At 35.3% G+C, this 23,496-nt stretch overlaps 1 protein-coding gene across 2 annotated transcripts in view; it reads right to left on the bottom strand.

Moving 5' to 3' along the window:
• Positions 1 to 4,400: 4,400 nt before the first annotated feature.
• LOC106721096 (myosin heavy chain, skeletal muscle) overlaps positions 4,401 to 23,496 on the bottom strand; it is a 43,708-nt gene continuing 24,612 nt past the window's right edge. Inside the window, exons 3-20 of one of the 2 annotated variants that reach the window (XM_045684301.1) lie at positions 23,231 to 23,327; positions 23,092 to 23,141; positions 20,670 to 20,837; positions 19,876 to 20,022; positions 16,785 to 17,530; positions 16,429 to 16,639; positions 16,067 to 16,219; positions 14,240 to 14,428; positions 13,776 to 13,915; positions 11,521 to 13,690; positions 10,331 to 10,597; positions 9,801 to 10,006; positions 9,591 to 9,654; positions 7,711 to 8,391; positions 7,132 to 7,292; positions 6,558 to 6,705; positions 5,782 to 5,901; positions 4,401 to 4,656 (exon numbers count right to left, since the gene is read on the bottom strand). In XM_045684301.1, coding sequence (XP_045540257.1) covers positions 4,627 to 4,656; positions 5,782 to 5,901; positions 6,558 to 6,705; positions 7,132 to 7,292; positions 7,711 to 8,391; positions 9,591 to 9,654; positions 9,801 to 10,006; positions 10,331 to 10,597; positions 11,521 to 13,690; positions 13,776 to 13,915; positions 14,240 to 14,428; positions 16,067 to 16,219; positions 16,429 to 16,639; positions 16,785 to 17,530; positions 19,876 to 20,022; positions 20,670 to 20,837; positions 23,092 to 23,141; positions 23,231 to 23,327 — 5,748 coding nt within the window. In that variant the 3' untranslated portion in view covers positions 4,401 to 4,626. Of the gene's footprint in view, positions 4,657 to 5,748; positions 5,902 to 6,557; positions 6,706 to 7,131; positions 7,293 to 7,710; positions 8,392 to 9,590; positions 9,655 to 9,800; positions 10,007 to 10,330; positions 10,598 to 11,520; positions 13,691 to 13,775; positions 13,916 to 14,239; positions 14,429 to 16,066; positions 16,220 to 16,428; positions 16,640 to 16,784; positions 17,531 to 19,875; positions 20,023 to 20,669; positions 20,838 to 23,091; positions 23,148 to 23,230; positions 23,328 to 23,496 lie in introns of both variants that reach the window. The other variant, XM_045684302.1, reaches the window with a different exon arrangement.

Here is a 23,496-nt window from a genome sequence, read left to right on the forward strand (position 1 = left end):
TTTTTCTTTATTTTTCCATAACAATGTTTATCTCTGTCAAATCGTTAATTTCACTTTCTTCTGTTAATACTGTTAACAATTGAATATCGTAATCTTATCTTATTAATATCTATATATATAAAAGAAAGTCGTGTTAGTTACACTATTTATAACTCAAGAGCGGCTGAATCGATTTGACTGAAAATTGGTGGGCAGGTAGCTTAGAACCAGGAAACGGACATAGGATAATTTTTACCCCGTTTTTTATTTTTTATTCCGCGCGGACGGAGTCGCGGATAAAAGCTAGTTATAAATAAGAATGTTTGGATGGATGTTTGTTAGAATGTAGAACATAGTCTGGAAGAACACATAGGCTACTTATTAAGTTTTTTAATCTAGAGCGGACGTAGTTCAAGCAGCTAGTATATTATAAAAACAAACCAAGTGTTAAAGGTTGGACTACTTCCCTTTTCATTTTACCTACGCTATTTTTTTTGTACATTTAGCTGTTTGACGTTCAATTCTTTTTTTATATTTTGTATGAATATTATAATGACATTATTGAGTCCTGTTTAAATATTAATATATTGTGGAATGTATGTATGTGCGTGTGCGCAGGAAGTCGCACGCACCTGCTTCCGTTCGCGTTCTCACTTCCGCCAGTTGATTGTAGTAATGTGTACACAGTGATACGCGATAGCGATTAACGTATTATGTCCAATAAATTATATTTAATTAATACGTTCTTGAAAATAATGTAAATAATAAATATACATGGATTAAATAAGTTTGAAACAAAAATCGACGAAAACAGTAATAAATTGAAACTAAAATGTTTTTAATAGTGGTAGACGCCAGCAACAACAACATCCGTTGCATGAATTGGTCGACTCGCCCGGTGAAATACCACGACCACACAGAAGGCAGGCGTGAAGTGGAAGTAATTCCGCGTTTCGTATGATGAGTGTGGTGCCGGAGGCATAATTTTAGTCCTCTTTCCTGGTAGATTTGATGGAGGACGAGATGCATACGAAGGTTAAATATTCTCTTTTTTTGCGTCTCCTCCTTCGTCGATTGAGGGTAGGCAACGCATCTGCAATTGTGAATGTCTATGGGCAGCGGTCGCTTTGCCATTTCGACGAATTCATGTGGCCGATTTTCGTGTGGCTCGTTTTCCACCTTGTAATATAAAAAAAACCTAACAAACTAAAAGTTTTAATTTTTTAAAAAACAGGATTTAAATCCTAAGCTTAAGCTTATTTTAGCTGTTGATTGTAATTAAATGTGATTTTTTGCTTTTTCACTTTGACTATACACATACCTTATCTTTTATTTGTCAATTTATAATTCTATGGATAATACATTTATTAAAAATAATGACCATCATTGCATACTTATAAAAATTAATTTCATTTATTTGACATATTTTTATCAATATTTTTACACAAAAAAACAAAACCATAAAAAAATTTAAACCGCTACCCGCTCAGTAATGTAACCTCAACCTTAAAGAGGTCACAATAGTTAGATGACTTGATAACTGCCGCGAAATGTTCCAAAACATGCTAATTGTTTTTAACGTATTTTTATAATTGTCTGTTTTGGCAATGTGTACAATTTAAAGACCTTACATTTAACACTTGATGCTTTTTTATTATTTTATTAAGTGAAGGGATCCACGTTTTGTAAAGAATTAATTTGCAAATGTGGTCATTGTTTATATTAATTTTACTACAATGAAATATTTACGACTTTAAAATAGATATTATAACGTTAAATATCAACTGTAAATTCTTATAGTTGAATTTAATAATATTATAGTTAAATTAAACAATATATAACGATTGCGTAAATTTTATTGAAACCTCTATGCTTTGGTTCTTAATTTTATGTCTACCGGAGTTTAACTTATTTGCTACAAATAATTACTTCATTAGCTTTTTAATCCACCCATTTGACGTTTGTTTGAAAGAAAAATCAAAACAAATAAACAATTTCGATTGCAAAAAATTTTAAATGTTATCTTGGAAGTGGTAGACTAGAGCCATCTAGTGTCGAGTAGCTAAATTAAAATTAGATAAACTGAAAAGCAGTATAAATCAGCTGTTACAAAATAATGATATGATTAAATATCTTCAACAGTAACTTGCAGGAATCAAAGAGAAATAATAAATCAAGAGGTTCATATTTTGTAAAAAGCGCCATCTATAATTGTAAATGAAACACATAAAACATATCCATGAAAATAAGAATAAACTTGATAGGTGTAATAGATTGCAAAATTGTCGACCTTCCTTTCAATTCTACCTTTCTGTTAAGCTCATTTAAAATCTAATTTTCATATGGACTTTGAAAAGTGCTAAACAAAGGACCAGATTAGTAAACGAAAATATTTTTGAGGCCTGGCTCATCACATCTTCTTGGTAATTAAACGTTTTTGTAGGTCATTTAGTAGTATTTTATTATAACGTTATCTGAATATACTTACAATATCCAGTAGGCTTTACTTTTTAATTCAGTTAAGCATTTTTAAATGTGAAGGATAAAAGGTATAAAAACACCACATCATATATGAAGATATTATATTTCAAAGAACATGTATTTTTTATTATCAGCTTAATTCCGGTCAATACAATGTGTCAAACAATAAGAGCCACAGTACATACCGTTTATATATAACAAGTAACTAATATTGATAAACATTATATAATTATAATTATTGTGACGTCATATAATTAGCTACACTTGAGTTAATACAAAATGGCTGCAACACTTTGTCGATCATAGATTTAAAAAAAAATCAAAAATATAGATCAACGATTTTTAAACAGGGTGATACAAAAATTCAAAAAATGGGACGTTATTTCGACAAAACGTTGCAGCCCCTAAATATTCCGCCTACCAGAAATTCACTCTAAATGCATCATGTATATAAAAAGCCATTTCAACTCTAACATTAACCCAGATTACAAAGAAATTAGTTTTATTCAGGGAAAGTATGAATAGAAGCTAAAAAGGACAATGGTCATTTTGGACCCAAAACAGATTAAAAATACATTTTTTAAATGATACTGTCAACTGTTTTTTATAATCTACTGACGTTTATGGAATTATAATTTGCCGTGAAACTAAATTTGTAATTGGCCATTGTCCTAATTTCGAAAGGCATTTTACAGAAAATAGTTAGATTTAATGTTAATCCTTTTTGCGAATGATCCAATTTATGAAATAAATATTTTAAAAGACATAACTAATATGTAACAATAATAAAATCTGATATAACGTAACTCAATGTATATTTTTTTAATGTAGGAGGTAGTGACTATTTTTTTTAAAATGTAGTTTTCAAAAATTGGATATCGCCTCTGTAATGTTTATCACAAATATAATTCTGTAAAGATCTTATAAAAAGCTCGCGGTTCACCCACGGAATTTATCAAATGTGGGTATTTATATAATAGCTGCCAACAAAATTTTTCTGATCGTCACTTTAACGCTAGACGTCGAACCGGATGGACGTGTCGATATGCGTAAAGCTGAACAGACTAGACGAAAAATTATAAATTCACTTAGTATGTAAGGCAGTGCTTCATAGACTTTTAAGCGTCACTTATCAATTGTTCATAACAACAACAATTTTGTTGTGAAAGCTAATTTAAACACAGGACAGTATGATATGAATTACGCATAAAAAATTTGCGCAATACGTGATATGTATAAATAACATAAACATTTGCGTAATTCGTGAATAACCTAATTGCATGCGATAAAAGTATTTGTGAATTTGTATACTATAATATCTGTTTATGTGTTCGAATAATAAATTTAATATGAAGGCTAAATTTAGTCCGTTTTAACAGATTTATTTTCGCTAAAGTTATTCCTTGCTATTTATATTGTAAATGTCCACGTATATTCAAATGAATTTGACTACAGTTTTGACAGATGAAAATAGACATCGATTGAGAAAATTTCTAAATATTTATATGAATATTATTGCTTATATTAGGTATACAGATTTAACATCAATTTTTTTACTATATTTTAGTACTCAGAACATTCGCTAAAGATAAAATATTAATATTTCTTCAACTTCAACTGATTCATACATACGTTAAAAAAACTCATACACTTGGTACGATATTAGAAATGTTCTATTTTATTGTTCAAAAATATTATTATTAAATAAATATAAACTAAATTAAAAAACATAGTAGCTTTATTATTTTTTTTAGTATTAACAACTCATAATAATAATAATAAAAAGGTAAACTATTATAAAAGTAATTTATAAATCCCATATTTATACTCCTGACGATTTTCAAACGCCCTTTAGGTTTTCCTATTTAGTATTCAATTAAATCAAAAATATTAACATTATAAAAATAAAACAAAAATGTAAACAAAAAACTTTATTTACACAAAAAAAAAAAACAAAAACTTCTTTGGATTTAAAAAAAAAAACAAACCTCTTTGGTATGACATTTGACAGTTACACGATCGGAAATTCGCAGCATACATTTTGAGAGCGAGTTTCAGTTAATGCTGGTGATAAGCAGAATGATTGGTAAGGTAGCGGGTGATGGTGACAATGTGGTGATGGGGCTAAGGCCACAACATAATTATTTAAAACTTAGCTTTCTGTTGTCATAGCACTGTCCCTGGGATGTCCTCCTCCTGGAATTATTTCACGTTTAAAAAAACTAAAATATATGGCAACACCACCATTAAACGTCAAATTATGTCAATATTCCTGTTAAAGCAATAACAGACTTATATTTCAACAGAATTTTTAAATGTGCGATAGATTCACTCTTTATAGTTGAAATTAAATAGTTACGGTGATTTTGATACATGGAAAATTGTTTATTAGATATTAAAAAACTTCTTTATGAATAATAATTATTTTGTTTACACAATTTACCTAATTGAATACACAAAATATTCGTAATCTCTACATTTAATGAACACATCCTATGCCACGATTCACTTGTAAAAAAAAAATAGCAAACTAACGTACACACGTAATTATTTTAACATATGACAACGTAACTAAAAAAATGCAGCAAAAAAAGTGTAACCTTTAAGAGAAATATTGCTGATTTCAAAAAACAATCGTGCTATGTAACAATTTTTGATATATTGTTTCATATACCTGACAATAATACACAATCAAATATTAAAATAGGAAAATAAAAGAAAACGTTTTAATAGTTAGGCCTTTTTTAAAGTGTCGACTTTATAATATACTAATTTACCTCTAATTAGTTATTCACAACTCAGAAATTACATATCTACTTAATATAAATAAAATAATTCATAAACTCTAAACTAAATATCTGTATTATTAAATCGAATAAAAAATAATTTATTCAGATTAAGAATGATAAAAAAAACCTTGTCTCTTTGTCGTAAATTTGGCTAATTTATGGTGTACATAAAATGAAATCTGTTAGCTCACACAATTAGGTTATGATTTTAAAGATTCAAACCAACATGCATTCCTTTAATTACAAAAAAATCAATTGCAAAAACGCAAAATAAAGATTTTAGGTTGTAGAGGATAAGACTAGAACACGAAAAAAAAATAACTAAATCAAATATTACATATTTTTAATGATTTTTAAGTGGTGAAATAATTAAAATGAGTATACTGTTCATAAGTTTGAAGTTATAAAATGAGTATATTTCTAACTGTTCTGACAGCTGAGTGACAGCTAATGACAGCTGCTCCATTTTTCTAAAAGTTGGCAACACAAAAAAAATCACCCGCATTCTCAATAGATCCTCCTTTTACGATACCCAGACGATTGCATCCTCGCAAACCGCTATTTGACCGTCGGCTAGAGTTAGATCAGGCAGAGAGATGTCTTGTGATGACTCCAATGGCATGTCACGTTGGGAATCCACTAACCATTCGTTCTGGAATGAAAATGAAAATAAATTAATATTTTTTTTTTTAGAATCAATAAATTTAGACAAAGACTCGCAATAGGCCGAGATCACTTCGAGTTAATACACCATTCTAGTTATAGGTAAAGTCTTGTTAAAATAATTTCATTAGAAAACGAAATGTATATTTCGTCTTGACTAATTAATACACAAATTTCAACATAGTTTATGCACATTTATGGCTACAATTGGTAAATCTTACTAACATTATAAATGCCATGTTTGGATGGATGGATGGATGTTAGGAAGTATCTCCAAAACGGCTCAACGGATCTTGATGAAATTTGACACAGATGTAGAAGATCACATATGCTACTTATTAAGTTTTTTTTATTCCGCGCGGACGGAGACGCGGGCGACAGCCAGTTCAATAATATTTCAGGTGAAATCCTTTTCTTCACATAACTTTTATAACATAAGCTGCACGTGTTATACATTTAAATTCAATTTTATCTGACAATTTTTACAAAATAACTGAATATTTGAAATAAAGTAATTGACGCTCTACGAATTATTTGAAGCTTCTCTGTTTACATGTATGTATTTATTTTGTATTTGGTCAAGTAAAAGACTTAAATAACGGTATGTTACTACCAAGGCTAAAGGAATAGTTAATTTTCAGTTACCTCAATCCTAAGTCTATGCAGCAATCTGTCTCGCTCACTTTTCAGCGCGTCACAAGCTTTTGTTTCGTTCTCGTCCAGAACTCCCTTCATCTCATACTCTGCTATTTTTGAATCCTTTCCACTGATCGCCTCTTCTAATATGTCTTGTCTGAAAAATATATAATACATTGTAGAGTAATCTTCATTGAATAAGACCTATGTTTTCACTCACACGACATAGGGTTTAAGGACTCTTTAAATATAACTAGAAATAGTAACATTTTGCGTCACAAATACACTTGAAAGTGGAAGGGTTATAAATTTAGTTTTAGTTGGAAATTGTAAATACAACTTTAAGGCTACAACGTAAATAATTATATCGCACAATAATTTCAGTATTTGTTCATGTTACATTTGTTAATTTAAAAAGTTACTAAAATTACTTTTAGTTTTCAGTTGTCTATACTTTGTTGTATTCTTCACAATTTTCCTTTTAAAACAGAATCATCAACTCATTGTTTTTACTTTATTCCATTCTATTTTTAATACGTTTTTCAGCAGAAGCATTCATTTAAAAATGCAATTTTTTACTTACATAACATGCGACGTATGCCGCAGTATATCCTGCTTTTTACTCTCACAATTTTGAAGCTGATCTTCAAGCAGTTTCAAGCGTTTTAGTACTAACGAGCAGGTCTCGCAATTTAACGTTGAAGCGTTCTGTAGAGATCTTATACGTTGCTCCATCTTTCCCATCTGTAATAACATTACATCTGTTAAAAACATACAAGATTTATTAACCACTGCGCCCCAGAGGGGAAAGGCGCGGTGGTTATGTCCGACTCCCTCCTACAGAAGACTAACGACTAAAACCCCACTGTTTCCCTCAGCTCACCGAGCACCGGGGTGTGGGCACGCTAAACCATTCATCTCACTCCCCAGTGGTGATTGGCTGACGCCTCCGCTGCAATCATCGTGCCTCGTGCGCGCGCGGGTAACCAGCGCTTCCTCATCAACTCAGAGTGACGAGCTTCCCCCTAGCTCGCCACTCGAGAATATACTGTAATCTAGAGAGGCAAGCAAAGTTTACACGCGGTCCTGACATACCTTCCACAATCAGACAACTTCCAAAGTCAATCATACTTCATTATATATTTCCACAAATTTAACTAACCTTTTGCAATGTATCAATTCTTCGTTGTTCCTCTTCGTTGAATACTTTCTCTCTTTCTGCTGCTATCATGATAGATTCCTTCAATGCATCTTCTAACTCTAAAATCCTAGATTCCTTGTTATCCACAGAAACAGTAATAACTTTGTTATTTATCATTTGCTCTAATTCATTAATTCTTTCATCTTTGCTACGAACAACTGCTAAAAGTTGTTCAAATTCAGCAATATTATTATTTTCTCTTAACGCTTCTTCTAATATAGTTATGCATCTTTGCTGTTCTATAATTTTGGAATTCTTTATTTCCATTTCTCTTGTTAGATCTGAAATTTTTCGTGTTAATTTGTTCACGTTTGGTGATGTTTGTATTTTTGTATCTTTCTTATGGATTATATTTAAATTGCTTGCACTTTGACTGTATTTACATTTATCTAACCTATCCACTACCTTACCGCTCTTCTGTAGTTCAAAGAAACTTCTGCTTTTCTTTATATTACCCAATTGACCATCTGATATTTTCAATACTTCAGACAATATTAATGATGATTGATTCAATTCTATCTCTAAATCGATTATTTTCATTCTGCCGTCTTCTAATTTAGTTTTTAAATAGTCTCTTTCTTTCAAAGCTTTTGTTAAATCACCGAAAGCTGCTAGCTCGTTAGTTTTCGCTCGCGACAGTTCCTAATTTAAGGGTGGATAGAAAGAAAAAAAGAAAACAAAAAATAAATAAATAAAAAACGAATTATTATTAAGTTGATCTAACAAAAAAATGTTCTAACAATATAAACTTAAAAAAAATCACTCGAAATAGATTTCAACGTTGATTTCATTTTATTTATCGTCAATTGTAATTTCGCATAACAAGACTGAAAGCTGATTAACATCGACTAATGGACAACTTACTTCCTCTATCTAGATACATGAGTACTTAACAGTTTTACAATAATATTGTTATATATTTTTTTTATTAATACTTAAAAAATAATTCCCGCTGAACACGATTATCATTTTTTTAATAAACATCACTTAGAAATTATGGCTAAACTAACAATTACATTTAATTGTGTGCTGTTTACAAATTTTTACTGAACTCGCGAAACTTGTATACACGGTTAACGGTTTATTAATAAGAGATGAAAGTTTATTTATTATCTGAACACTTTGTTATACAATATATAAATATTGATAACATTATATTTATTAAGAATTGCGTCTGTAAAGCTTGGTGATGTTAAGAAGACATGATGAGATATAAAACTCACTCACTGTACTGAATGCGACAGTTAAAGAAAAGAAAAAAAAATGTAAAAATTAAATAGTAAACAAAATCGAACGACAGTCTTGGTGAAGGATTAACTTAGAAAAAGCTTTTGAGGAAGCCTGCGGGTCCGGCCTGGAGCGTGCAACAGAAACGTTAGTTGGTTAGTAATACAATAGTAGTACAATCAGTAATTAATAATAGTTCAGTCATTAATTAATAATAGTTTGATTAGTAGTTATTTATAGTTACCAAGTTACCAATAGGATTATAATAAGTATAACCACACATGTTAAGAAATGGAATGTTATTATATTATTAAAAAAATTACAAATCTATTTATTATCTTCCACAATCATCAAATAACATATTTAATTATATAAGAGACTATTAAAATAATTTAATAGAGATCATAAATCTATTTAAAATGTATCTTTCAAAAGAAAAAGTAGTAAAATTTAGTTACTTTAGGTCCACTACGGAAACACTGGTTATTCTTTTTATTTTTAAGTAGTTTGTTGTCTCAAAGAGTAGTAGTTTGTACACGTGTTTCAGTCGTGGAAAACTACGCTTAAGTAATGGATGTATGGATAAAATATTTGATCAAATATCGTATACACACCTCTTCTTTTTGTGCTTGTGCTTGTTGCTGACTTTTCAGTTTGGCTTGAAGGTTTCTGATCGATCTGAAGAAAGACGAAATCTATTATTTATCTTTAAAAAAGTGTTAGGTTTCCCAAATAATTAAAGAAAGTATATCTATTGGAATTAAATAATTTAAACTGTTTTTTATTATATTATATAGATTAGTGTAACTGAATTGTTAACTTACTGCTGCAGATCCATGATCTGCTTCTCCTTCTGGGCCTGTTCTTCTTGCGACATCTGCACGAGCTGCAGCAAGCGCTCCGTCTCCGCGGTCAGCCGCTTCGACTCCTCCTCGCTCTGCTTCAGTTGCTGCTTCACCTGGTCCGCCTCCTTCTGAGTGTCTGTCAGCTTGCGGTTCATCTCGGAAACCGCTGCTGCGCTACCGCCCGCCTTTAATAGAAATTTGATTTGATTTTAAAAGTAGGTCTGTTAGTATACTTTGGAGGTATTGCTTGTTCATTTCTTTTATAACAGTACTTGTTCTAGTATAGTATGGACGAATTGAATTGACATTAATTGTTTTAACACATAATATACATGATGACATAATTTATACCCAAACCAAGGTATACCCAAACAATTCAACTTAGGTATTATTCGAAACCTTTAAATTTCAGGTAGTTTAAGAACAGTTGTTTGAGTGTATGTTGGAATAGAAGATGAACTGAAATTCCACGTGTGTCATAGTCTGAAAATATAACATTTGCTTCTTACCTTCCTCAAAGATGCTTCCATTTGGTCCATTTGTTCTTTTCTCTTCTTTAACTGTCGATCCAGTTCCGTCAGTGACTTTTCCTTCTCTTCTACATCCTTCCTCTTGTTCTCTACCGCTCTTCTCTGTTCATCGAACTGTCTCTTCATGTCTTCTAACTTCTTCATCTCTTCTTGTAATTGCTTTCTAGCTTGCGCTGAATCTTCCCCAGCTTTGGCGCTCTGAGCGCCAACCGTTTGTAATTTCTTGTTCGCTTCGCGGAGGTCGAGCTGTTATCAAAATATGTTTATTAATTTTTATAGTGATTATTTAGTATAGAGTCATAAATTCACTCGAAATTGCTATTTTATAGTCAAGGCACAAATGCTTTAAAGTATGACAAATGCTTTAAATAAATGCAATAAAATAGCAAATCGTGAATACATTGCTCCATGTTTCAAATATTTCATATTACGGACATGTTACTTGTTCGAAAAGCTTGAAATATTTGCAAGTACCATTGTAATAAAATATTCAAGCTCAGTATAAGCATAACTTTTTACATGTAATTTGCAAACTATATTTTTCGCAGCAACAAATTTAATGACAAAAATAATATCTTTTGTTTGAATATGTTTAATTCGCACGATGAACAGTATCGCAAAAACACAGTAAAACATAGCATGTACGGCTGAAAGAGACAAATACAAATTAATAAAAGTCGAAAGTCAAGCTTCTTGCAATGCACCGAACATTTAACTCGACACCGATCAGGTTTGGACTCATAGTGCACTGTTATGTGAAATGTCTGGTGCAAAAACGTCTTTCGCAATATCATTATGATACTCGACGTCCATTACTTTTGCGATGGTGAAACTAATAAAACAAATACGAATAATTATAATGAGGGGTTGGAGGATGCCCAGCGGGCTGTGGGAGGCATGCTACTATACAACAACAATACATGACGACCGGCGATGATGATCACAAACCAAAAAAATGTATGAACATCGAAACCAAGATCTACGCGACACCGGTGCAATGACTGAAGCAGACAACGTACGCGACTCGGGTGCGGTTTAATCGAGTTCATATTTCCCATCGATATGCCAATTAAATAAATATTTTTTTCAAATTTAATATAATCGAACTCGATTCAACCACGCAATGCCGTCCCGACAGCCGCTCGTCGCCGGGCGATCCTCCAACTGACCTGGCTCTTTTCCAATTCTTGAACGAGCATCTCCAGCTGCGACTGGCAACGTTCCCTCTCGACGGCGAGCGAGCGCGCCTCCGCTTGCGCCGCCTCAAGCTGCTTCTGAACCTCGCGCACGTCGGAAGGCCCACGCGCCTGCAGCTGCTGCAGCTGCTGCTGTTGCGCCTGGAACTGCTTCTCCAGGGATTGAAGCCGCTGGTGGCATTCCGAGTACGCTTTTTCCGCCGCGATCGCTTTCGTCTTTTCCGCTTCCACGGCCGCTCGCCACTTGTCGATTTCGCCCACTTTTTGAGCCTCCTTCTCCGCTTTCTCGGCCCTTTGCTTGAACGACTCTCTCTCTTTACTAACTGCCTGCATTTGTTGCTGAAGTTTCGCGATTTCTCTATCGCGACTCTCGAGGACGGTTTTAGTCCCACGTTCCGAATCTTGGACGATCTTTCTCTGTTCTTCCTTCAGTCTGCGAACTTCTTCGCGCTGCTTTTGCAGTTCCGCTTCAGATGAATTCAATTCTCGCTGGAAATTGACCAACATATCCTGCGATTTCTCTAGTTGTGCCACCAACTGATCACGCTCGATAGTCAATTGCTTAGTGTCAGCCTCTAACTTGACAATTTGTTTTTCTATCGCATCGGCTTGTTTATCCCTCTGCTCTAATATTGACGCCATTTTTTCTCTGTCTCTAACAGACTGCGCCAACTCTTGCTGTAGTTTCACTAAAGTTTCTTGCGTCCTGTGGTCTAGAGTTCTTTGCTGTTGTTCAACATTACGCCGCGTGTTCTGTATCTCTACCCTGAGAGCGTCTCTCTCTTGTTCGATCTGTCGCATTTCAAGAATGGTACGCTCGAGCCGTTCATGCATACGGCCTAACTCGTTCGTCATTCTATCGTATTCGACTCTCGTCGTTTCATTTGTTTCCTGGTACTTAGCAAGATGCATCTGTGACTTTTCAAGTTCCTTCGCTAATCGGCCGGCTTCCATCTCGGTTGCATCTCTCGCTTGAATGGCTTTCTCTAATTTATCTCTAAGACGTTCTATTTCTAATCTATCTTCTGTTCTCGCTTTGTCTCCTGCTACCGCTTGCAACTTCATCCGTTCGATTTGTTGCAATTCACCTTTGAGCCTCTCATTATCTTTGTCCAACTGGTCTGTGCGCAGTTTTAACTTTTCACATCGGTCCCTGAATTTCTCGCATTCAATATGAGCACGTTCGAGATCTGTTCTTTGCTTTTCAAGCGCCGCGCTTAGTTTTGTAACTTCACTCTTAGACAGCTCCAGTTGTATATTAGATTCATGTAGTTTGGTCTCTGCTTGCTCCTTTTCTGCCTGAAGACGTTGTATCTCGGCTTGCGACGATTCGTAGCGCTCGCGCTGCTTGTCCAGTTCAGCCTGCATTCTATTTATTTCATTACTCCATTTATCCTGTTCGAATTGGTATTTACCTCGGAGGCCTTCCACGCGTTCGAGCTCCGAGCGCAGACGGGTCACCTCTTCCTCAGCTTTGCGTGCCCGCTCCAACTCAAGCGATGTCTTCTCAAGCCGCGTGCGCAGACGTTCCACCTCCAACTTAGTTCGTTCGTGCTCTTCCTTACTATCATGATACTTTCCATACCGAGAGGCGTACCTTTCGGCTTCCTCTCTAGCCCCAGTAGCGTCTTGTTTTACTTTATCTAACTCGGCTTGTACTCTACGTAATTCAGCCGATACTTTATCGTTCTTATCGTACATTTTTTCGAGCTCTATTTGTACTCTCGCCATTTCTTCTTGAGTTTTTTCATTTGAAGCTTGTGCTTTACCGCACTGAGTCATTGCACGATCGTATTCAAACTGAAGTCTTTCACTGTCTGCTAGTAATTTTTCTTTTTCTGCTTGAAGTCTTCGCAGTTCGATTTGACCCTTTTCATACCGTTCTCTCACCATTTCAATATCGACACTCATTCTATCCATGTCTTCTTTGGCCTTTTCTTCCATCTCCTTTGTCCTGCCAAGCTGTAAAGATGCTCTGTCATACATTTCCTGCAATCTAGCCAATTCGTCTTGTAACTTTCGTTGCTCTTCGCGAGACTTGTTTGCCAAATGTACTTGTTTTTCAAGTTCAAGCTCAATACGATCTTTGTCAGCTTCTAAAATATCTATCTTATTCTGCAATCTGTAAATTTCGTTCTGAGACCTGTAAAACAAAAACAAATTCTTGTTACACAAATTCAACTGCAATAGTTTCAGTTAATTAAAAACTGAAAAAAAATTAAATATACCTGTCGTATTTTTCAAGCATTTTTTCGTATTCTTTGTGCGCTGTCTCCTTTTCCTCTATTGTCTTTTGTGTAGAATACAATGCTTTATCAAGTTTTTCTTTCAATATTTCGAGTTCTGTAAGTGCATCGTCACGTTCCATCTGAAACAAGAAAGTAATTTTACGTCAACGACAACATTTGGTTACCGACTTATTTCAGTCGAGTTAACCTTAATACATTTGCCATTCTTTCTTTAATAAACTTATTGAATTTGATTGAAAATCCATCTGTGGGAATTCTCTTGATCCTTCGCAATCTCTTTTTAGAGATGTGATATGATCCAGAGATGTTTTACAAAAGTCTATTGCAGCGACACTTTTCTTTAACAAATTGTTATACCTCTCATTCCTTATGAGAAAAATAAAGATAGTAATATGTGTCAATCTAAATGTCTAGTCAGTAGAAATCCAGTCATGGTGACTTACAGTCAACTTCTGATGCTGTTGGTGAGCCTTCTCCCATCGTTCTCTCAGCACATCTAGCTCTGTGGCCGCGCTGTCTCTGTCCCTGGCCGCTCTGTTGGCAGCTGCAGCCGCCGCTTCAGCTCGCTCTCTGCAGCTCGCGGCCTCCGCTAGTGCAGTGTCCCGTTCCTTCTGGATACGAGCTACTAGTGCCTGTAAATGTATTAATGTACTGTAGAATTCATGATTAACAATTGTTTTACTGTCAGATGAAGGGTCTTTTACTTGTAGTTTTAGTATGAGAAATCTACATTGAGGGAATGATTTAAGACTATGAATGTTGCATTTACTCGGGTTACTATGTTAATGATATTTAATATTAATATTTTATAAAAATTTATTTTCAATATATTAAATTATGTTTTAAATGATATATGTGTTCTTTAGAAAATAAAAGAACAATTTAAGATTTCAATCGAAAAGTTTCATTAAAATTGTCAAATACTTTCATTTATTTTTATCATAACACCTTTTATGATTATACCGATCGTAATTTAAAGAATAAAAAAGTGTTTTCCTTAGCAATTAATCGAATTATATTATTATAGATATCTTTCGTAGTAGGGTATTTTAAAAGTAGATCGTATGAAATCGAGTACATTGATCTATTCCTTTTAGCTCGGTATTACACAAGCAATCATTTCACAAAGTTCCGATAAACGTATTCTTTTGAGCGAAACTATGCTTTGTGAACTTTACACGGAGAATTTTTAGATCACTATTTTCTGATTACTTTCTTACTATCTTTTTAAAATACGTAGGGATTTTTCTAGCTTTGAAAAACAATTTAAATATTTTTATGCTTAAATCTTACGTCAATAGTTTTTTTGTAGTAACATAATAAATAAATGGAAAAAACTTGAAAATTTAGCCATAAAATGATAAAGACAATGTACAAATTTTTCGATACATGTTTGTATTTAAAACTAATGTTCTAAATAAAATGGACTATCGCAATATATCAACCAATTTGTCTGTATAAAAATACCAGCCATTTTATTTTATGCTTTATTTTATGTCGATGTCAATGTCCTAGGAATAGTTATCGATAAGTTTGTTGGCAGCTCTAACGTTATATAATTCAAAGGAAACTTAAAGAGGACGCTTGAGAACATTCGCCCTCATTTGGTACATTAAAGCAAGGCGACGACTCGTCTGGACTTTGAAGTTGTTTGTAATAACTTGCGCATAAACTTTGTTAAGTATGAATCATACATTTGACATATTTTTTAATGTAATAACTAGATGTCGGACGCGACTTTGTCTGCGCGGAATAAAAAAAAATGCGTAATTATTCACCTATATATTTTTCCAGACTATGTTCTACATCTTTGTAAAATTTAATCAAGATCCGTTGAGCCGTTCTAGATACCTTCTAACAAACATCCATCCATCTAAACTTTCGAATTTATAATATTAGTAAGATTCGATTAATTTTAGTATAGATAACACGAATCTTTCATATCTTTTTTAAAATCATCAGATCCCCGGAATTTCTACAATTTAACAAACACTTTTACGGTTACACTGACCTTGGAGGATATTAGAATTTTAGCAAATGATATCTACTCCCTTTGCCAACATAATTGTGGCAAAATAGTAACTCATTAACAGAATTAAAGTGTCTTCGATGGTTTAGTTGATTGTCGAGCATATCTCACACTCTTAAAATGCTTTACAAAACACCTATAAGTTAAAGGCATTGGTATTCAAAGTGCCTAATTCACAGATATACGAAATGTTTACTTCTAGATCTATATTAGTTATCATTAGTACAAGTTAAATATTTACCTGTGCCTTTTCGTGCTTGTCATGGAATCTATCAGCGTCCAACTGAGCGGTGTCCCTTTCCTTCTGGAGCCTCGCCGCCTGGCCCAAAGCCTTGTCCAGCTGAGATTGTATGGATTCAAAGTCGTATGCTTGCTTCTCTCTGTCCACTTGCAACTGTAATAGATATATAGCTAGAAAACTTTAGATCAGTAATTCTAAAATTTCACGGATTTGGCTAGAATTTTAATGAGGCTCCGTAAAAAGTTTGGGAATCTCTGATTAACACTTTAAGAAACTATGTCTGGTTCACATTATATCAGTACAGTAGAATAGTAGCTCTGGCCTATCATGTACTGTTTGGCTTAATCAATATAATAGCCCACCTTACGCACTTCAACTGATGCTTTGTCTAACTTCTCTTGCAGCTTATCTATCTCAGAGTGAGCTGAATCCAGCGACGCTTGCAGCTTGTCTTGCTGCAGCTGGGCCTTGCCGAGAGTAGCTTGCGTTCGTTCCAGTTCTTCTCTTGCTTTCTCAAGTTCAGCTATAGCTTTGTCCCTCTCTGAATGTAGGCGGCTTATTGAGGATTGTACCCTGAATTAATAAATACTATGAAAAATAAATGCTAACATCGATATATTGGTAATTGCGAGATTGCGATTCAAAATAAACGTGTTCTAATTATCATCGAAATTGTTTTAATTAAGGTAATTTGAAACATTGAGACTGAAAAGCTTACCGATCATACTCCTCTTTAAGACTATCTTGTTCAGTTTGTGCATTTTCCAGTTTAGCTTTGAGGCGATAGACTTCACCCTGAGACTTCTCCAGTTTATCCTGCAACGCACTCGCTTCTGATCTGGCCCTTTCTGCATCTGCCTGCGTCACTCTTAACTCTGCTTGAGTCCGTCTTAACTCCGCTGCAGATTTATCTGCCTTTTCCTGAACTCTGTCTAATTCTTGAGACGTAGTTAAAGTACTTCTGCCGAATGTAGTTTGGGATCTTTCCAATTCGTGCTTGAGTCTTTCGTTTTCTAACTCAAGTCTGGCGAGACGTTGTTTTGCTGCTTCCCAATCGGCACCTGACCTACCGACTTCACTTGCAGCTTTATCTAGCTCAGCTTTAGATTTTCCTAGCTCAGATTGTGAGCTTTCTAGCTTAGCTTCGAGACGATCTTTCTCCGCTTGTGCCCTTTCTAATCTAGCTCCAAGTTTCTCGACTTCGCTTTCTAATGCATGTAATTTCATTTTGTATTCAGCGATCTCTCTTTCGTGTAGTTCTCTTTCTTCGTTCTTTTCGTGTTCAGCTCTATCTCTCTGTTCTCTTAACTGTTGGATTTGCTTCTCTTTATCACCGATCACTTCTTCAAGAGATGATAAAGCTCCTTCAGAAGAGCAATGGTGAGCTTGCATTGCATTCAGTCTTGCTCTTGCCATGTCAACTTGATTATCTTTCTCTTTAAGTAAATCTTCTAAGTTCTCAATCTACAAAATGAAAATATACTTTATTAATGTTATCGATATAAAATAAAAATTAAATTAAATGCAAAAAAATAAAAGCATAAAATAAATAAATACGTACCTTGAAATAAATAAAAAAAATATCTAGCATGAAAAACTAAACACAACACAAAAATAAATAGAAAAAACACCGAGGATTACGGGTACAAAACAAACATAAAATAGACAGGGAAATTATAAAAGACAAAAAATAACTTTTAAATTGTGCACACAGATAAACAAATATAAAATTTTAATATAAAGTACAGATATACCAAAATGCTAAGTAACTGTTCAATTGCCGTAAAATGTGACAATGTTCTAATTTTCCTACTACTATTTCCTTTTTATTAATCAACATATATGCCTTTCATCGTACATAGTATGTATATATGTTGTTATGTAAATCAACTGAACAGCTTTGCAGACGATTAAATGTAAAAACATAGCTATCACTATGCTATATGTTAATCTCCTTAGCCCCATTCACACCTAGTGCAATGAATAGAACAAGATTACAGTCGAATCTGAGTAAGCAAAAATTGGATAAGCGAGAAACCTTTATAAGCGAGAGTCATTATCCGTTCCTTTGAACTCTTTACTCTTCTCTAGATTAGATTGTATTTAAGATTAAATAGTATTATTTTGTCCAACTGTCACAGTTTAATCAGTGAAAAAAATTTGAAAACCCAAGACTTATCTCAAACTAGCTTTTACCCGCGACTCCGTCCGCGCGGAATAAAAAAATAGAAAACGGGGTAAAAATTATCCTATGTCCGTTTCCTGGTTCTAAGCTACCTGCCCACCAATTTTCAGTCAAATCGATTCAGCCGTTCTTGAGTTATAAATAGTGTAACTAACACGACTTTCTTTTATATATGTATATAGATAGATGAATGCCTTTTTAAAATAGAGGAACGTCAATTTCTATGTCCCTTACGGAATTTTAAATATCCATCCGAAAAGTTTTCATATCAAAGACAAAAAGACGTTATTCTGGGAATAAGAACTAGCGTAAAAATGCAGTTAATAATTTGTTGCCAACTTATGTTTTAGATTGTAAAAAGAAACAAGATTCTAAACGGAGTAAATTGAAGTATGAAGGCTGATGGAGATGTAAGAAAGAGAAGTACATATTGTGTCTATAGGGAAAAAGAGATAATTATATAATTCTTAAAATTATTATATTCGGTATTTATATATATTATAATCGGTATTTCATTAATGATAAGGTTTATTAAATAAATGAACGCAGGTTTTGAAGATAAGACTAAAGTATAGCGTAGGTGCTCGTAAAATAAACAAGCTATGTTTTATAGCCACTTGGTATACGGAGATAGTGAAAGCTGTTAACATTTCTGAGCTTATGAGGTCCTTAAAAGAAATAGCGTATCGTATGTACTTTAGATATTTTATATTGTACATCCTAAATCGGCCCCGGGTAGGGGACTGACTGCGGATATACAGAACAACTCGCACGGGAGGTGCACCGGCAATAATCAACGGTGCACCCCCAATGCGGAGCACGGGGAAATAAAACCACCTAATGCTGGTTAACGGAACAGCTGTATTTGATGTGTATTTCGCCTTATATATGTTCTTAGATGCCTAACCAAGCATGAGCATTTACACGATCTACATAGGTGTGTGTGTGTTACATGCGCCCCAATCTTTTATTAATTAAATATTTTTAAAATATAATAACGCACTTATGAATATAATAGTGACATTTTGCATCCAATTTTTGATATATTTGGTACTATATATCGCCATCGTTAATTACAATGGCGATACGATGGCGATTGTTACATATATTCGTGCATAGGAACATAATAGAATAAAATCCAGTGTTGGTATTAATAAACCTTTTAAGAATTATCTTAGACGTACGAAAATTTATCTTCCACTAAGTCTGCGAGATATTTTCATAACTTTAAAGAAGTCCAATAAAAATGAATGGGCTATTTACCCTGCAGAAAGGAGCCATTAGAAATTCCTCCATTTCTAAGAGTAGGGCTAATTTCTTATAAGACGATAAGATGTCGAGGATAAGATAAAATTAGGTCATTTTTTTTAAATATAAAGTTAATTTGCATTTCAATGTACTCGTACTATTAATTATCCATATTTTACAAAATTCTCTTCGATATTAGTCACGTTAAAATGAATTTAAAAAAGGGCTTTTTATAGCAACTACTGTAAATACGTCCATTCTTTAATAAAGTAACATTTAAAAATAAATCTAGCATTCATTTAATATAAATTATTCAATAAAATACTGATAAATTCCGTAACTATGTCTAGCAGCATCTATATTTCGTTCTTTTTACCTTCCTCTGAAGCACGTTGATCTTCCGGTCTTTGATTTCCGAGTGGTCCCTGAGTTCAGCCAGCTCGTGAGCTGCGGCGAGCGCTGCTGCTGTCTTCTTCTCTACCAGCCTGCTCTTCTCTTCTAGACGGGCTTTCAGTTCTTCCACCTGAAGATTATAAAAAATTCAGTCAAGTCTTCAAAAAGATCACATCAAATATTCACGAGACGTTTCATTTGTTGATTAGTTTACGACTAAAAGATTCTTACATCTTTCTATTCTGTAAGAAGGCAATTGATAGAATTTATTCGTTAGGCGAAAAAGACGTTATGTGAGTATACGAAACATAACAGTAGTAAACGCGAGTAATAACAACATCTGTTGCACGAATGGACCGATTCGTCTGGCTCCACAACTACACAGAAGACACGCCTCAAATGGAAGCAATTCCGAGTACAGCATGATGAGTGTGCGTTGGGGAGGTTTGATTTTAGTCCTCTATTTATTCCCACCCTTTTCTTATAAGTAATGGGAAGGGAAAGTGGATATGACTGAGGAGGGGATGCATAGAAAGGGGAAATATCGTCTTGCTGTGCGACCCCTCCTTCGTCAATTAAAGGTAGGCAACGCATTTACAATTATGGATGATTATTATCAACGGTCGCTTTGTTATTTTAACAAATTTAGATGATCGCTTGCACTTTTGCCACCTTTTGATATAAAAAAAAAAGAAATACAAGAAGGTAGATTCAAAATTGACTGCATTTAAATAGAAGATGAACTGCTGATACGAAAATAGGAATATTTGTACTTACATCTGTTTGCAACATGCTGTAGTGCTCTTCCTTAGCGCAAAGTGACTCTTTGAGAACTGCGATGTGGCGCTGGTAGTCCTGGTGTTGCTCCTCCAGGGCTTTCATCTTGGCCGCCATTGCGAGAATCTCCTGGTCCCTCCGCTGGATCTCCAACCGGAACTCATCCAACTGCTCATCATCATCCACCCGAAAGTCGGTATAGAATTAAATAAATCCAAACATAACATTAGTCAAGATTATCAACTTCAAAAGACTATCTACGAAGGCAAAAGTGATGGCGAAAATGATACTGATGACAGAAGTATTATTCTACACAGTACTGATGTCTTCAAGTATAAAATTCAAATCGGTGATGTTAATTCGATGTATGAAAAGCGGAGCAAGCTTCGTAACTATAATCCTATATAAGAAACGCTTCCGGCACCGAGGAACAAATAATTCACATTAACAACGTGCCGTGGAAGACATTTCGATATTGTTTCAACCTTCAAACGACATGCACATCCTTCACGCAACAATAAGTATCAAAAATGTAACCATCGAAAACATTTCAACAATAGAAAAATGGACATTTAAAGCTGGAAAACTTTCTAAGCTAAGTAACGATAGAAACGATGATGACGACGAAGAGACGGTAGAAAGCTTTCCAGACACGTTTGTTGAGCTAAAATAGGGAAATATCGACACAGATCTGAATGCACGGGCGCCTACGTTGTGATACATTTATCTACCGATACTGTGAGAGAGACTGATGATACATGACCACTACATGAGAGGTCGGGTCTGTGAGCTAGTCTATTGATGGCGGGTGACGCGGGACCAAGCGGTACTGGACGATGATCGAAACATCGAAAGCGGATTGTGAGTCAAACAACATCAACTGGTAACGCACTTGAAACACTCATTCGATGCATTCGACCTCAGCAGTCTTTATTCGAATCGGCCTAACTCTAAACACGTTCGGTGTAACCTATTCGATCTCACAAATTTCTCCTAACTTTACAATATACAATCTAACATATAATATAAAGACGCTCTACCTAAAGCTCTAATTAACAAAAATATAATCATTCGACAAGTTTTTCAAGAATATAATTTTTCTCTTATATTTAGTAAAAATAGCTTTAACAATGAACAAGTTCACACAAAAATATTCGGAATCAACACAGTCGGCGTCTAAGTTCGGACTTAAAGCGAGAAATTGACACGGTATCCCCACGGGCGGCGGGAGTCGGGTGTCGGGTGTCGGCGGCGGCGGTCACAGAGTGGTGGCGCTATAGCGGGGCGGGGGGGCGCGCAGGGCGGGCCTCAGCACGCGCGCGCCCGGCGGGCTGACGCGCCCGTCCTTCGTCACGCGCACGTCGTTCAGCAGAAAACTTACTTGTCTCTTGAAGGGAGGGTCGGCCTTATCGAAAAGCGAGGCGTGCGAGGGCGCGAGCGCGAGCGCGAGCGCGGGCGGCGGCGGCGACGCGAGCGCGGCCAACTCGCTCTCGAGCAGCGCCACCTGCCGCTCGAGCGTCGCGATGCGCGCTTCCTTGGTCTCGAGCACGGCGGTGAGGGTGGCGCCCGCGCTGCCGCCCGGCAGCCCGGCCGCGGCCAACGCGCGCTCGAGCTGCGCCTGCAGCGCGCGCAGAGTGTCCGCCGTCGCCTTGAGCTCCTGCGGGACGGACTCGGTCAGCCGCCGCCGCCTCGCGCCCCCTGGGGCTGCGTTCCGCGCGAGCCCCGGCCGCAGCCCCAAGTTGTAGGCGTTCACACATTACTTGCTAAACAATCATTACTGAACGCCCAGTGACGGTACGAGACGGTCTTCGCTAAGGCTCGTGACGGGGGATGAGCTCGCTAAACATGCAATGTTGTGATCGTGTTCGTGTCGTTATTGAGAGAGTTATTAATGTCGTGTCCGGGCTCAAAGCGCCCCACGTTCCAAAGTTTATATTGTCGTGACGTGGATGGTGGAGGAGAATAAAAAAAAATGGATAACTAGTGCTTGGGGAAGCTCGAAGTGTCACAGAAAGGCTTTAGACCGCGGGTGTGAAGAGTGAAGCGAGAATTGATCAGAGTTGAATGAAGCCAAAAGGAGAGAACGATCGATTGTAACATAAACAGGCGACGCGACAATCACATTCGGCTGAGATGAACAAATGAATGAAAATGAAACTATCAAGAGCAAGTCTAACAGAAACAGTGACTGATAAAGGTATCACAAAATAAAACGCCCATGTGGTTCGTATCTATACATACATAACATGAGAAAGCTGAGTGACGTGCAGTACAATACATACGACTACGTAACTTAAGTGTAGGGACACAACTAGTTGCTCGAAACCTTCCACATTGTTGACGTCTTATGATTGAAGTGGAAAGTTCTGTTGACAACAAACAGCATGCAACACCAGTTATATAATAGAAAGCGGATAATTACCTGTTTCTGTGCCATTGCCTGCATTTGTTGGAACATTTGCCTTTCTTCCTCTTTACCTGAAATTGTTTCAAATTGTACTTCTTCTTACAAACGCTATTTAGCAGTGGAATCATTTCTTGTCTCAGTAATGTAAACGTACCCATGCCTTTATTTTGTAGCATTTCGAGTAACTTCTTGATGCTTTCATCTCGGGCTTGCAACGTTTGCTTCTGCGTTTCAATACGTAGCTCTAGTTCCTACAAGATATAAGAAGATACCTTAAAAATAATCTGAGCAACTGAAATAAACTAAGAAAAGTTTTCATCAATTAGATTCCAAATTTAGAAAGTATTTTAGCCATAGAACACTTCAGTCAATAAAAATAATGCTTATCTAGTTTTTGTAAGAGATTTAAACAAGCTGTAA

This window comes from Papilio machaon, chromosome 25 (assembly GCF_912999745.1).
Source record: "Papilio machaon chromosome 25, ilPapMach1.1, whole genome shotgun sequence".
Lineage (NCBI taxonomy): Eukaryota > Metazoa > Arthropoda > Insecta > Lepidoptera > Papilionidae > Papilio > Papilio machaon.